General features: G+C 44.3%; 1 protein-coding gene across 2 annotated transcripts in view; it reads right to left on the bottom strand.

Annotated features, from left to right (window-relative positions):
- Positions 1–2,016: 2,016 nt before the first annotated feature.
- Positions 2,017–13,316, bottom strand: part of ESRP2 (epithelial splicing regulatory protein 2) — a 79,421-nt gene continuing 68,121 nt past the window's right edge. The window contains exons 16-17 of one of the 2 annotated variants that reach the window (XM_067471021.1): positions 8,740–8,853; positions 3,246–3,335 (exon numbers count right to left, since the gene is read on the bottom strand). In XM_067471021.1, coding sequence (XP_067327122.1) covers positions 8,764–8,853 — 90 coding nt within the window. In that variant the 3' untranslated portion in view covers positions 3,246–3,335; positions 8,740–8,763. Of the gene's footprint in view, positions 3,336–8,739; positions 8,854–13,316 lie in introns of both variants that reach the window. The other variant, XM_060787912.2, reaches the window with a different exon arrangement.

Below are 13,316 nucleotides of genomic sequence, written 5' to 3'. Positions count from 1 at the left end.
AGCCTGAGCTGTGCAAATGCTCCCCTGGTCACCGCCGAGACCTGGGGCTCCAGGCTCAGCAACGAATCCAGGGTCACACCCAAGCTGCGAACCTGTGTCTTCAGAGGGAGTGCGACCCCATCCAACACAGGCTGTAACCCTATGCCCTGTTCGGCCTTGCGACTGACCAGGAGTGCCTCTGTCTTGTCTGGATTTAGTTTCAGTTTGTTCGCCCTCATCCAGACTGTCACAGCAGCCAGGCACCGGTTCAGGACTTCAACAGCCTCCTTAGTAGCAGGTGGAAAGGAGTGACACAGTTGGACATCATCTGCGTACAGATGACATCGCACCCCGAAACTCCGGATGGTCTCACCCAGCGGCTTCATGTAGATGTTAAACAGCATGGGGGACAATATAGAGCCCTGTGGAACCCCACAGGTCAAAGGCTGTGGAGTTGAACAGGAGTCCCCCAATAACACCTTCTGGGAACGACCTTCCAGAAATGACCGGAGCCACTGTAAAACAGTGCCTCCGAGGCCCATTTCCGCAAGGCGCCCCAGAAGGATACCGTGGTCAACGGTATCGAAGGCCGCTGAGAGGTCCAGGAGCACCAACAGGGACACACTCCCCCTGTCGAGCTCCCGGCGCAGATCATCCACTAAGGCGACCAAGAGTTTTCCAGACTGTATTGCCATTTTCCAGAAGCATTCTCTCCTGACATTTCGCCTGCATCTATGGCAGGCATGTCAGAGGTTGTGAGGTCTGTTGGAAACTAGGAAAATGGGCTTTATATATCTGTGGAATAATGTCCATGGTGGGAGAAAGAACTTAGTAAAGTGAGTTTTCCTTGTAACCTAATGTCTCCAGAGTCCATGATTTTACAGAGCTGTATCTGGTGTATCTAGCATTTGCTTCTGTCAAGTTGCGCCTTAGCTTGACAGAGTTTGGGGGAAATAGAGCTTGACATTTGGTAGTTGTAATTGCTGGGATTTATAATTCATCTACAATCGAAGAGCATTCTGAACTCCACCAATGATAGAATTGGGCCAAACTTCCCACACAGATGACCAACAGAAAAAACGGGAAGAGTTTGGTGAGCGTTGACTGTGTTTGGGAGCTGCAATTCACCTACTTCCAGAGACCACTGTGGACTAAACAATGATGGATCTGGACCAAACTTGACACGAATACTCAATATGCCCAGATGTGAATATTGGTAGAGAATGCCTCTTGAACATGGCCATATTGCCCAAAAAAACCTCAACAACCCAGTGATTCCGGCCATGAAAGCCTTCGACAATTTAATATTGGTAGAGTTTGGGGGAAATAGAGCTTGACATTTTGTAGTTGTAATTGCTGGGATTTATAGGTCACCTACAACCAAAGAGCATTCTGAACTCAGCCTACAATGGATCTGCACAAACTTGGCACACTACCTACATGACCAACACTGAATAATGATGGGGTTTTGGAGGCTGTTTTTCAATTGTGGAAGTTGTAGTTCTGTTGTGATAGAGTCTGCTAGCAATGATAGTACTACTGGTAGTATTAGTAGAAGTTCACCAACACCAAAAAGGAAGAGAAGGTCAAGCAGAGAGATCTGCCAAAGGCGTTCCTAAGACCATCAGAAAAATGAACATGGCAAACTACTCTCAGAGCTCCAGCTGTTAGCTCCAGCTTCCCATGCGGGGACACAAGAGAAGCCTCCTACAAGGATGGTAAAACATCAAAACATCCAGGTGTCCCCTGGGCAACATCATTGCAGAAGGCCAATTCTCTCACACCAGAAGCGACTTGCAGTTTCTCAAGTCGCTCCTGACACGGAAAAAAGGGAAAAAAAACCAAAGTAGTTTTTTCTGATCCATGATCCCTTAAAGGAATTGCCCATACGAACAGGTATATGTGTGTATGATGATGTTAACTACCTCCATATGCAAAAATACAACATTTAGGCAAAGGATACTAAGGGGTCCTGACCCCCAGGTTGAGAAATGCTGCCTTAGGGTCTCCTCTAACTCTCTGAAACAATAAAAAGAGTTATTCTGCAAGCATATTTTTCCTTTATTTCGTATCATATGAAAGAAGCATACATCAACATCATTTCGGGGTCTGATTCCCTTTTAAGTACTACTCAAGAGTTGTAGGCCTCGCACACACACAACAAAGGACGCGATCCCTGCGCCAAACACAGGCTCTTTGGAGGCTCCTTCCAGTTTCTTCTGCTGTTATTGCACTTTTCGAGGAAAAGTCTTGATCAAGGCACGGTAAATACAAAAACAAAACCCAAATCATCGAGTGCTTCTACAGTCGTGGTCTCACTCCACACTATGCAACATAAAAACTATATCCTCTGGACATGTATATATACATACATTAAAAAATAAAGAGAGACATGCACTAATCAATAGGTCGAGATTTTCCACTTCTCGTTTTCTTCCTTTTTGTTTTTGCTTCGTAATATACAAATAATGTATTAAGGTTGTAAACAAATGGCATGCACATAAACTAGAGCGAAATATGCTTTAATACAATATCCGAGAGCTATGAGCCTTAAATAAAACAAAACATATAAGTTACTAGTCCTTAAGGTTTATGTGCCATTCTCGTCCCTAGTTCGGGGTTTTCTTTGAGTTGGGTTTTCAAGTTGGCATCTTGAATGCTATGAAACAGATATGGCTTAGTTATTTGCCTCGTGCCACACAAGAAAAAAAACAAACTAAAATACCCTGAAATACTTAATTTGCTGAAATTCATTTGGATTATATATTTCCGGAAAGCAAATATAAACGCCCATCGGGGCGACATTTCAGGGAAGTCCTATTTGGAAGAAATTTTCGAACTCCTCCCTTCAAAGAAAGGCACATTTTTTGGCAAATTCCAAAATAAAATGGTTTCAAAGGAGACAAATCGACCCCCTTTTCCTCTCCTAATCGTTACATAAAATTAAACAGAAATTAAAAAATGATCCGTTGAGCTGACAACTGCTGCAAGGGCGTATCCGGTCTCCAAATCAATAGGTGGGAATGACTACATTTGGTGTTTGTTTGGTTCCATTTCACTCCAAAGATGAATGGAATTTGTTGTATTGGCAGCAGGCACTTTGGCGAGGGAAGACTTGGTTCTTCTCGAGATGGAGGTGATAATTTTGGAGGCACACAAGGCTGGAAGCCGGCTCTTAGTCCCAATCCTCGGTCGGGTTAGACAAGGCAGAGCTCCACACAGCGGCTTCCCAAGAGGCAGCCGCTTCGCTCGGCCACGGCTTTCTTGGCTGAGTCCAGGCTGGGGAAAGTGACCAAGGCTTCCCCGCTGGGCTGGCCGTTGAAGTTGTAAAATGGGAGGATGGCGTCTGCGTGGAGCTGGAAGAAGGGAGAGGGAGGTTAGAAAGGGCAACGGGAGGAAAGAAAACGGTTTACAAGCCGTGCGCAACTCGCAAAGTTACCCTTCACGACATCCTGTTCAGCTTGGAAGTCCCTGAACAGACTCAAAAGTGGAGTTGGCAGATCGAAAGACAATCTGTCTAAATGGCACTACCTAGAAGAATCTTTCACCTTGTGTGACTGTGGAGCAGAACAAACTCCGCACCGGTATGCTTGTCCACAATGCTCTGCCTTATGCACAGAGGAAGATTTTTTTAAAGCTACAGACAATGCGGTTGCTGTGTGACTTGTCTCAAACCTACACCTATTGATAGACTGTACAAGCTAGCTGGCATTGTGTGTTGTCATCACCCCCCCCCCCCCCCCACTGTATGTGCAATGGGAAGTTGCTGCAAACTGGGAGAGAAATAATGTTGAACACTGTGAAAGCCACCCACTGCATGGCTACCAGCCTCTTCCCAGTAGACTCAAATCAAGGAAAAGCTTCACTCCTCTTGGTGTTCCCCCAGCAACAGCAAAAGTGTCCTTCTGGGCAGCTAAACTAGGAAATCCCAACTGGATGACCCCCCATGAGAGTCTTCCTTTATGAGCAAACCAGGAATGGGCAACTTGGAAGTCCCTGAACAGATTCAGAAGTGGAGTTGGGAGATCGAAAGACAATCTGTCTATGTTGGGGTTCAGCCTGATCCTGATCTGTGTGAACCGGATTCTCTGATAGTTTTTCCAACTGAGCAAGCTCTCCCTGACTCTGACAGTGTGGAATCTGTTGTTGATGCAGAGGTCAGTGGGGATGAAAACGAAACCCAACAGCTGGAGGAAAATGTTTTGGAAGTTAGCCGTGATATCACTAGCCGTGATATCTCTCCACCTGGGGTTTTTAATGAGGACCGAAGAGAACAGATAGTTAGAGACAGAAATATTTCCCAGTTTCTACGAAGGTCACAGCGCTTACAGGAGAAAGCGGCCCAGATGGAAAAGTCAAGGGGCGTTTCAAAGAATAGCTTCTTTGGTTTAAGAGGCCTCCTGCCGGGTGCCTCTTTAGATCAAGCAACGTTTGGGACTGTGGCTGTGCCTTGGCAGAATTCCTGTGTTTCATGGCCGGTAATCCCAGAGGCTTGTATTTATCAAGTTCTTGGTTAGTAAAAGACTAACAGGTCCCTGATTCTTGTTTTGTGGCTTCTGAAATTTTGCTCAAGTTCAGAGATTCTACTGACTGCTGTGCTTTTCTGTGGCTTTTTGACTCTGCATTTACCTTTCTTTTGTAACCAATTTTTCATCAATAAACAAGGATTGCTTTTCCTACAGTCCAGTGTGGTGGATTTAATCCTATGGTCTTGTTTCTTGAACTGGGATGCAACAGTCTAAATGGCACTACCTAGAAGAATCTTTCACCTTGTGTGACTGTGGAGCAGAACAAACTCTGCACCGGTATGCTTGTCTACAATGCCCTGCCTTATGCAGAGAGGAAGAATTGCTTAAAGCTACACACAATGGGTCTCTGTTGTGACTGGCTCAAACCTACACCTGTTGATAGGTTCTACAAGCTAGCTGACATTGTGTGTTTTCGTTGTCGTCCCCTCCCTGGCTCAATGCGCAATGGGAAGCTGCTGTGCCCATAGCTTGGGGGTTCTCCAGGACTCAATGCTGTCACTTGATGCTCAGGTATCGGCGGTGTCTGGGAGGGCCTTTGCACAACTCAAACTTGTGTGCCAGCTGCGACCATACCTCGTGAAGTCTGACTTGGCTAGCGTGGTTCACGCCTTGGTTACATCCAGATTGGACTATTGCAGGGGTCCTCAAACTAAGGCCCGGGGGCCGGATGCGGCCCTCCACGGTCATTTACCTGGCCCTTGCTCAGGGTCAACCTAAGTCTGAAATGACTTGCAAGCACACAATAACAACAACTCTATCTCATCAGCCAAAAGCAGACCCACACTTCCCATTGAAATACTAATAAGTTCATATTTGTTTAAATTGTTCATTTTAATTATTGTATTGTAGTGTCTTTTGCACTACAAATAAGATATGTGCAGTGTGGATAAGAATTCATTCATGTTTTTTTCAAATTATATTCCGGCCCTCCAACAGTTTGAAGGAACTTCTGGTTGATTAGTGCAATGGTGTCACCTACCGGGACCATGGTAAATAGAGACACCACATCGAAGCGTGGGCTTTGTTGCCTGGAGACATCCTTTTGGGATGTCTTAATTGGCCCTTGATTGCTTGTTGTCTGGAGTTCTCCTGTTACTAAGTGGTGTTCATGTGGACATGGACAAGCATGTGGATAATTTCAACAGAAAGGGGGAAACTATGAAAATGAACAAAATCTGGTTACCGATGTATATATGTATGTGTATGTGTATTGTTTTTAAGTGCAGGCCAAGGTTTTTAGGCACTGTACCCAGTGTGCCAATCACTACTAGGACCCCCTTGACTGAGGCTGGATGGCCATCTGTCAGGGGTGATTTGAATGCAATATTCCTGCTTTTTGGCAGAATGGGGTTGGACTGGATGGCCCATGAGGTCTCTTCCAACTCTTTGATTCTATGATTCTATGACTGGCTTGTGAGTCGCCCGTGGGCTGAGAAAAGTGATATATAAATATAGTAAATAAATTAATACGTGTATGTGTGTGTGTCTCTGTGTGTGTGCGTGCGCACTAGAATCAAGACAGTAAATAAGGAATACAATTTAAAAACAGGAGAACACCAGACAGCAATCTATCAAGGGACAGTTAACACTTCCCAAACAGAGGATTCCTCCAAGCAACAAAGGCCAGGCTACCTTTATGCAAATACCCTCACTTAATTGACTGCAAACTTCGTGGCTATTCCAATATTAATTCAAGCTTGCTAACTGCAACATTCACATTTGCTATAAAAAGACAAGGTTTCTTTCTTTCCACCCTAGGATTTTTAAATCCTTGCGTGTTATTGTTTATATGTGAGTTATATTAATTGTATTGTTTTTGCTTATTGTATTTTGTTTTATTGATGTGTTGTCAGGCTTGGCCTCATGTAAGCCGCTCCGAGTCCCCTTGGGGAGATGGTGGCGGGGTATAAATAAAGGTATTATTATTATTATTATTATTATTATTATTATTATTCTATCTATCTATCTATCTATCTATCTATCTATCTATCTATCTCCATGCATACACACATATATAAACATACACATGCACAGGGTTGTTGTAGGTTTTTTCGGGCTATATGGCCATGGTCTAGAGGCATTTTCTCCTGACGTTTCGCCTGCACCTATGGCAAGCATCACCTCACTACCTCTGAGGATGCTTGCCATAGATGCAGGTGAAACATCAGGAGAGAATGCCTCTAGACCATGGCCATATAGCCCAAAAAAACCTACAACAACCCAGTGATTCCGGCCATGAAAGCCTTCGACAATACATTACACACGCACACATTCCACTTGCTTCAATGCCAACACAACCTCTGGAGATGCCATTAGCCATCTGGAGAGAATGCTGTTGGAACATTTGGAGAGAATGCTGCTGGAACATGGACATACAGCCTGAAAATCTCACAGCAACCCAATGACTCCAGCCATGAAAGCCTTCAACAACCCTCCACATGTTACAGAGGGTGTGATAAACTGAACATATGTCACCATCATAATCATTTCTGAATTGATTAATACCACTCCCCATGCTGCATCTTGAAAGACATATGGGACATATAGTCTTCACTGCCTTCAGTTAAAGATGGTGGCATGTATATGGACTAGATGGCGCATGTGGGGAGGTTTGACTAGATCATAGAATTGGAAGGGACGTTGTGGGCCATCCAGTCCAACCTCATTTGGCCAAGAAGCAGGAAAATCACATTCAAAGCACCCCTGACAGACCATCCAAAAAGCCTCCAAAGGAGGAGCCTACACCACACTCTGAGGCAGAGAGTTCCACTGCTGAACAGCTCTCTCTCGCAGTCAGGAAGTCCTTCCTAATGTTCAGGTGGAATCTTCTTTCCTGTAGTTTGAAGCCATTGTTCTGCGTCCTAGTCTCCAGGGCAGCAGAAAACAAGCTTGCTCCCTCCTCCCTATGACTTCCTCTCATGTATTTATACATGGCCCTCATCATGTCTCCTCTCAGCCTTCTCTTTTGCAGGATAAACGTCCAGCTCCTTAAGCCGCTCCTCATAGGGCTTGTTCTCCAGACCCTTGATCATTTTAGTTGCCCTCCTAAGGACACATTCCAGCTTAGAGTCAATATTTCCTTACAGTTGAGGTGCCCAGAACTGGACACAGTGTGATTCCAGGTGAAGTGGTCTAACCAAGGCATGGTCTAACCATGAGGGGTAGATGTCCCATGTGGTCTCTTCCAACTCCATATTAGTCTATGGTTCTATATCAGTGGACCTGGTGAGTCTAACCAAGTTCTAGTCTGAACTTTATTCAGCATCATGGATACCTCCTTGAAAGATCTGGAGAAGATTCAACATTATCCACCAACATCAAAGCCAACGCTGAATGGGTAGATGTCTCATGTGGTCTCTTCCAACTCCATATTAGTTTATGATTCTATATCAGTGGACCTGGTGAACCCAACCAAGTTCTAGTCTGAACTTTAGCTATTCAGAACCATGGATACCTCCTTGAACGATCTGGAGAAGATTCAACACTATCCACCAACATCAAAGCCAACACTGAATGGGTAGATGTCTCATGTGGTCTCTTCCAACTCCATATTAGTCTATGATTCTATATCAGTGGACCTGGTGAACCCAACCAAGTTCTAGTCTGAACTTTAGCTATACACCCCTATCGATGCCTCCTTGAAAGATCTGGAGAAGATTCAACATTATCCACCAACATCAAAGCCAACGCTGAATGGGTAGATGTCTCATGTGGTCTCTTCTAACTCCATATTAGTCTATGATTCTATATCAGTGGACCTGGTGAACCCAACCAAGTTCTAGTCTGAACTTTAGCTATACACCCCTATGGATGCCTCCTTGAAAGATCTGGAGAAGATTCAACATTATCCACCAACATCAAAGTCAATGCTGAATCCCGCAAGATAAACCACTAAAGGATTTGGTTAGACGCATTCATCAGGCATTAGTCAAGGCCAATCGCGGCCATGTTAAAAGAGGAATTGGGGGAGAGAGCCAAGCAAAGAGGTAACACTGCGCATCCCTTTCCTCCAAAAGCGGAAACATGGCTCCCCGGCGTAATCAGAATCGTCATCCGTTCTGCCAATCGGGTTAGTTGATTTCATGCCGGCGGCTAAGCAAGCGAATGTTAGCAGGCAAAATCCTTGCAGGTCAGCCCAAAAGAGAGGATGCAAACAGGCAAAGCTCATTCTCCCCGTCCCTGCCGCTTCCATCCACCGCTGCCGTCTCCGCTTCTCCCGATCCGGGCTTACCTTCTCGCCGGAGGTTACAAACACTTACAGACAAACCCAGTCTTTCGGTGCTTGTAACACACTCCTCGCCTGGTCGTTGAGTTGAATAAGGCCATTGTAGTCATCGGGCACATACTACAGTACAAGCGTGATACACAAGGTCAGCGGGAGGAAGGGGAGCCGTCTCGTACCAACAAGCCACTTGAACACTCGGATTTTTTAAAAAATGGGTGCGATGTTACCGCAACAAACATAACATACAAAGGCTGCTTTAGACCTAACCAGACTGTGAGTTTGAAAGGCCATTTTAAGTGTATTTATTGAATTTTAATCTGTTTTTTCCACACTATTTAATTTTTTAAAACTTTTGCATTGTGCTTTTTTCAAACCTGACTAAGTGTGGGATTGTTAGCTGCCTTGAGTTCCCCACGGGGAGAAAGGCAGTGTATAAACAATGATGCTGATAACAACAACAACAACAACAACAATTGTTATTATTATCTGCCGACACAACACACAGTCCTAGACTGTGGGATTGTTAGCTGCCTTGGGGAGAAAGTCAGTGTATAAACAATGATGTTGATATTATTATTATTATTATTATTATTATTATTATTGTTATTGTTATTGTTATTATTATCCACCAATACATTACACAGTCCTAGACTGTGGGATTGTTAGCTGCCTTGAGTTCCCCATGGGGAGAAAGGCAGTGTATAAACAATGATGCTGATAATGATAATGATAATAATAATAATAACAATAAATATAATAATAATTATTATTGTTATTATTATCCACCAATACATCACACAGTCCTAGACTGTGGGATTGTTAGCTGCCTTGAGTTCCCCATGGGGAGAAAGGAAGTGTAGAAACAATGATGCTGATAATAATAATAATAATAATAATAATAATAATAACAATAATAATAATATCCACCCACCAATGATGGAATTGAACCAAACTTGGCCCACAGAACTCCCATGACCAACAGAAAAGGCTGGAAAGGTTTGGTGGGCATTGACCTTGAGTTTTGGAGCTGTAGTTCACCTATGTCCAGAGAGCACTGTGGACTCAAACAATGATGGATGTGGACCAGATTTCGCAGAAATACTCAATATGCCCAAATATGAACACTGGTGGAGTTTGGGGGAAAGAGACCCTGGCATTTTGGAGTTGTAGTTGCTGGGATTTATAGTTCACCTACAATCAAAGAGCATTCTGAACCCAACCCTCCAACGATAGACTTGGGCCAAACTTCCCACACAGAACTCCCATGACCCACAGAAAATACTGGAAGGGTTTGGTGGGCATTGACCTTGAGTTTTGGAGTTGTAGTTCACCTACGTCCAGAGAGCACTGTGGACTCAAACAATGATGGATGTGGACCAGATTTCACAGAAATACTCAATATGCCCAAATATGAACACTGGTGGAGTTTGGGGAAAATAGACCTTGACATTTGGGAACTGTAATTGCTGGGATTTATAGTTCGCCTACAATCAAAGAGCATTCTAAATCCCACCAATGATAGAATTGGGCCAAACTTGGCACACAGAACTCCCATAACCAACAGAAAATACTGGAAGGGTTTGGTGGGCATTGACTTTGAGTTTTGGAGTTGTAGTTCACCTGCATCCATAGAGCACTGTGGACTCAAACAATGATGGATGTGGACCAGATTTCGCACAAATACTCAATATGCCCAAGTATGAACACTGGTGGAGTTTGGGGAAAAGAGACCCTGGCATTTGGGAGTTGTAGTTGCTGGGATTTATAGTTCACTTACAATCAAAGAGCATTCTGAACCTCACCAATGATAGAATTGGGCCAAACTTCCCACAAAGAACCCTCATACTGTGTTTTCCGATGGTCTTTCGTGACCCCTCTGACATCCCTTTGTGACCCCCTCAGGGGTCCTGACCCCCAGGTTGAGAAATGCTGCCTGAATGGATCAGAGCAGAGTGATGTTGGGACATGGAGACTCAAGGTACGTCAGGACAGTGTCCTTTGATAACCTCCACTCCCCTTCCTGCCCTGTCACTCGATCAATCTCCCGCTTATCAGCACCAGCCAATGGCAGCGCAGCCTCTAAATCTATAGCGCTAAGTTCTTTGCATGAGGAGCGGCGAGAGGCTAATTGAATGAGACACGGCAGCACAGGGCAATGCAAGAATAGATTCCGGAATGAGAAAAATGATTAATTCATTTCAAAGACTCCTCGGCAAAGGAGGGCTGTTTGGAGGAAACTGGGAAAGTATAGTGGTTCACAAGAATGCTCCAGCTGGAGGTGTGTGTATGTGTGTGTGGAGGGGATAAATGGAAATGTAGACACCGGTAGGAATAACAGTCAGGAAGGAAGAATCAAATGGCTCATTATTGCTATTTTTGAAAAGGTCTGCAATGACGAAGTGCTTGAAATGTTTTGCCTGGCTGAAAAAGCTGCCCCAATTAGCTGAGCATCAGATACTGGCATTCTCAAATACATTTGCAATCTGAAAACCGCTATTTGAAAGAGGCATTTCTGCTCTTATTTCATAATCATGCTCAACGCAAAGCTTAAGGCATGTATGTGAAGGCAGGAAACCAAGGATGGAGGACACATGTGGGCACTGGGTTCTATTGTTGTGGTCCTCCAAGCTCGCCCTCATCTGTTTCCCAAAGTCTCTCAATGTAAAGAAGAAATCCCTAAATGTACGAAAACACACATCTCCACCTCCCCATCCACAAGCCTGCCAGACCCTATATTTCTCCAAAATATCTCAATTTTCCTCTGCAACGCTTTTCAAAATAGCGGTGGAAGTGATAACACTCTTTGGTGTTCTTGGGTTGCTCAGAGGAAGTGAAGAATTCAAATATGATCAATATGAGTATCTACCTTCCCTCCTTTTTCTTTCTTTCCCCTTCCTTCCTTCTTTCCCTCCTTCCCTCCCTCCCTCCCGCCTTCCTTCCTTCCCTTTATACCTTCCCCCTTTCCTTTATCTTCCTTTCCTCCGTTTTCTTTCTTTACCCTTCCCTCCCACCCTCCTTCCCTTCATACCTTTCCCCTTTATCTTCCTTCCTTCCCTCCTTTTTCTTTCCTTACCATTCCTTCCTTCCCTCCCTCAATGTTTCCCCTTTCCTCTATCTTCCTTCCCTCCTTTTTCTTTCTTTCTCCTTCCTTCCCTCCCTCAATATCTTTCCCCTTTCCTTTATTTTCCTTCCTTCCCTCCTTTTTCTTTCTTTCGCCTTCCTTCCCTCAATACATTCCCCCTTTCCTTTACCTTCCTTCCCTCCTTTTTCTTTCTTCCTCTTTCCTTCCTTCCTTCCCTCCCTCCCTACATTTCCCCTTTCCTTTATCTTCCTTCCTTCCCTTTTTCTTCCCCCTTCCTTCCTTCCCTCAATACATTCCCCCTTTCCTTTACCTTCCTTCCCTCCTTTTTCTTTCTTCCTCTTTCCTTCCTTCCTTCTCTCCCTCCCTACATTTCCCCTTTCCTCTATCTTCCTTCCTTCCCTTTTTCTTCCTTCCCCCTTCCTTCCTTCCCTCAATACATTCCCCCTTTCCTTTATCTTCCTTCCCTCCTTTTTCTTTCTTCCTCTTTCCTTCCTTCCTTCCCTCCCTCCCTACATTTCCCCTTTCCTTTATCTTCCTTCCTTCCCTATTTCTTCCTTTCCCCTTCCTTACTTCCCTCAATACATTCCCCCTTTCCTTTATCTTCCTTCCCTCCTTTTTCTTTCTTCCTCTTTCCTTCCTTCCTTCCCTCCCTCCCTACATTTCCCCTTTCCTTTATCTTCCTTCCTTCCCCTTTTCCTCCTTCCCCCTTCATTCCTTCCCTCAATACATTCCCCCTTTCCTTTATTTTCCTTCCCTCCTTTTTCTTTCTTTCTCCTTCCCTCCCTCCCTCAATATCTTTCCCCTTTCCTTTATTTTCCTTCCTTCCCTCCTTTTTCTTTCTTTCCCCTTCATTCCTTCCCTCCCTCAATAAATTCCCCTTTCCTTTATCTTCCTTCCTTCCTTCCTCTATCTTTCTTTCTTTTTTTCTTTCTTTCTTTCTCTCTCCTTCCTTCCTTCCTTCCCTCCCTCCCTACATTTCCCCTTTCCTTTATCTTCCTTCCTTCCCTCTTTTTTCTTCCTTCCCCCTTCCTTCCTTCCCTCAATACATTCCCCCTTTCCTTTATCTTCCTTCCTTCCCTCCTTTTTCTTTCTTTCCCCTTCCTTCCTTTCTTCCTTCCCTCCCTCAATACATTTCCCCTTTCATTATTATTTCACTATTGATTATTTTTATGACAGAACCAATTAGGAACTGCCATTTATAATGAAATTTTGAAAGTTTTGTTAGAGTTCTGAAATTTTCACCACCAGAACTTTAGCAACATTGTAGAAGCAAAGCACCAGCGCCTCCTAGTTTTCACCACCAGAACTTTAGTTTTGTAAGTACTTTAGAACCATTTAGAACCATGGATTGTACGTGCCTAGTAGCTAGGCAGGAGTGCAGGCTATTGCACCCTTCCAAGATTTTGGACTACAGCACCCATCAGTTGAAGTCAAGGGTAAGTAAAACTGCTCGAAAAATATGAAGACCAAAGGACTTGTGTACAGCATTCTCCATCCCAAG

This window comes from Anolis sagrei, chromosome 8, assembly GCF_037176765.1.
Source record: "Anolis sagrei isolate rAnoSag1 chromosome 8, rAnoSag1.mat, whole genome shotgun sequence".
In the NCBI taxonomy this organism is placed as follows: Eukaryota; Metazoa; Chordata; class Lepidosauria; order Squamata; family Dactyloidae; genus Anolis; species Anolis sagrei.
This window is presented reverse-complemented; position numbering and strand designations above follow the sequence as displayed.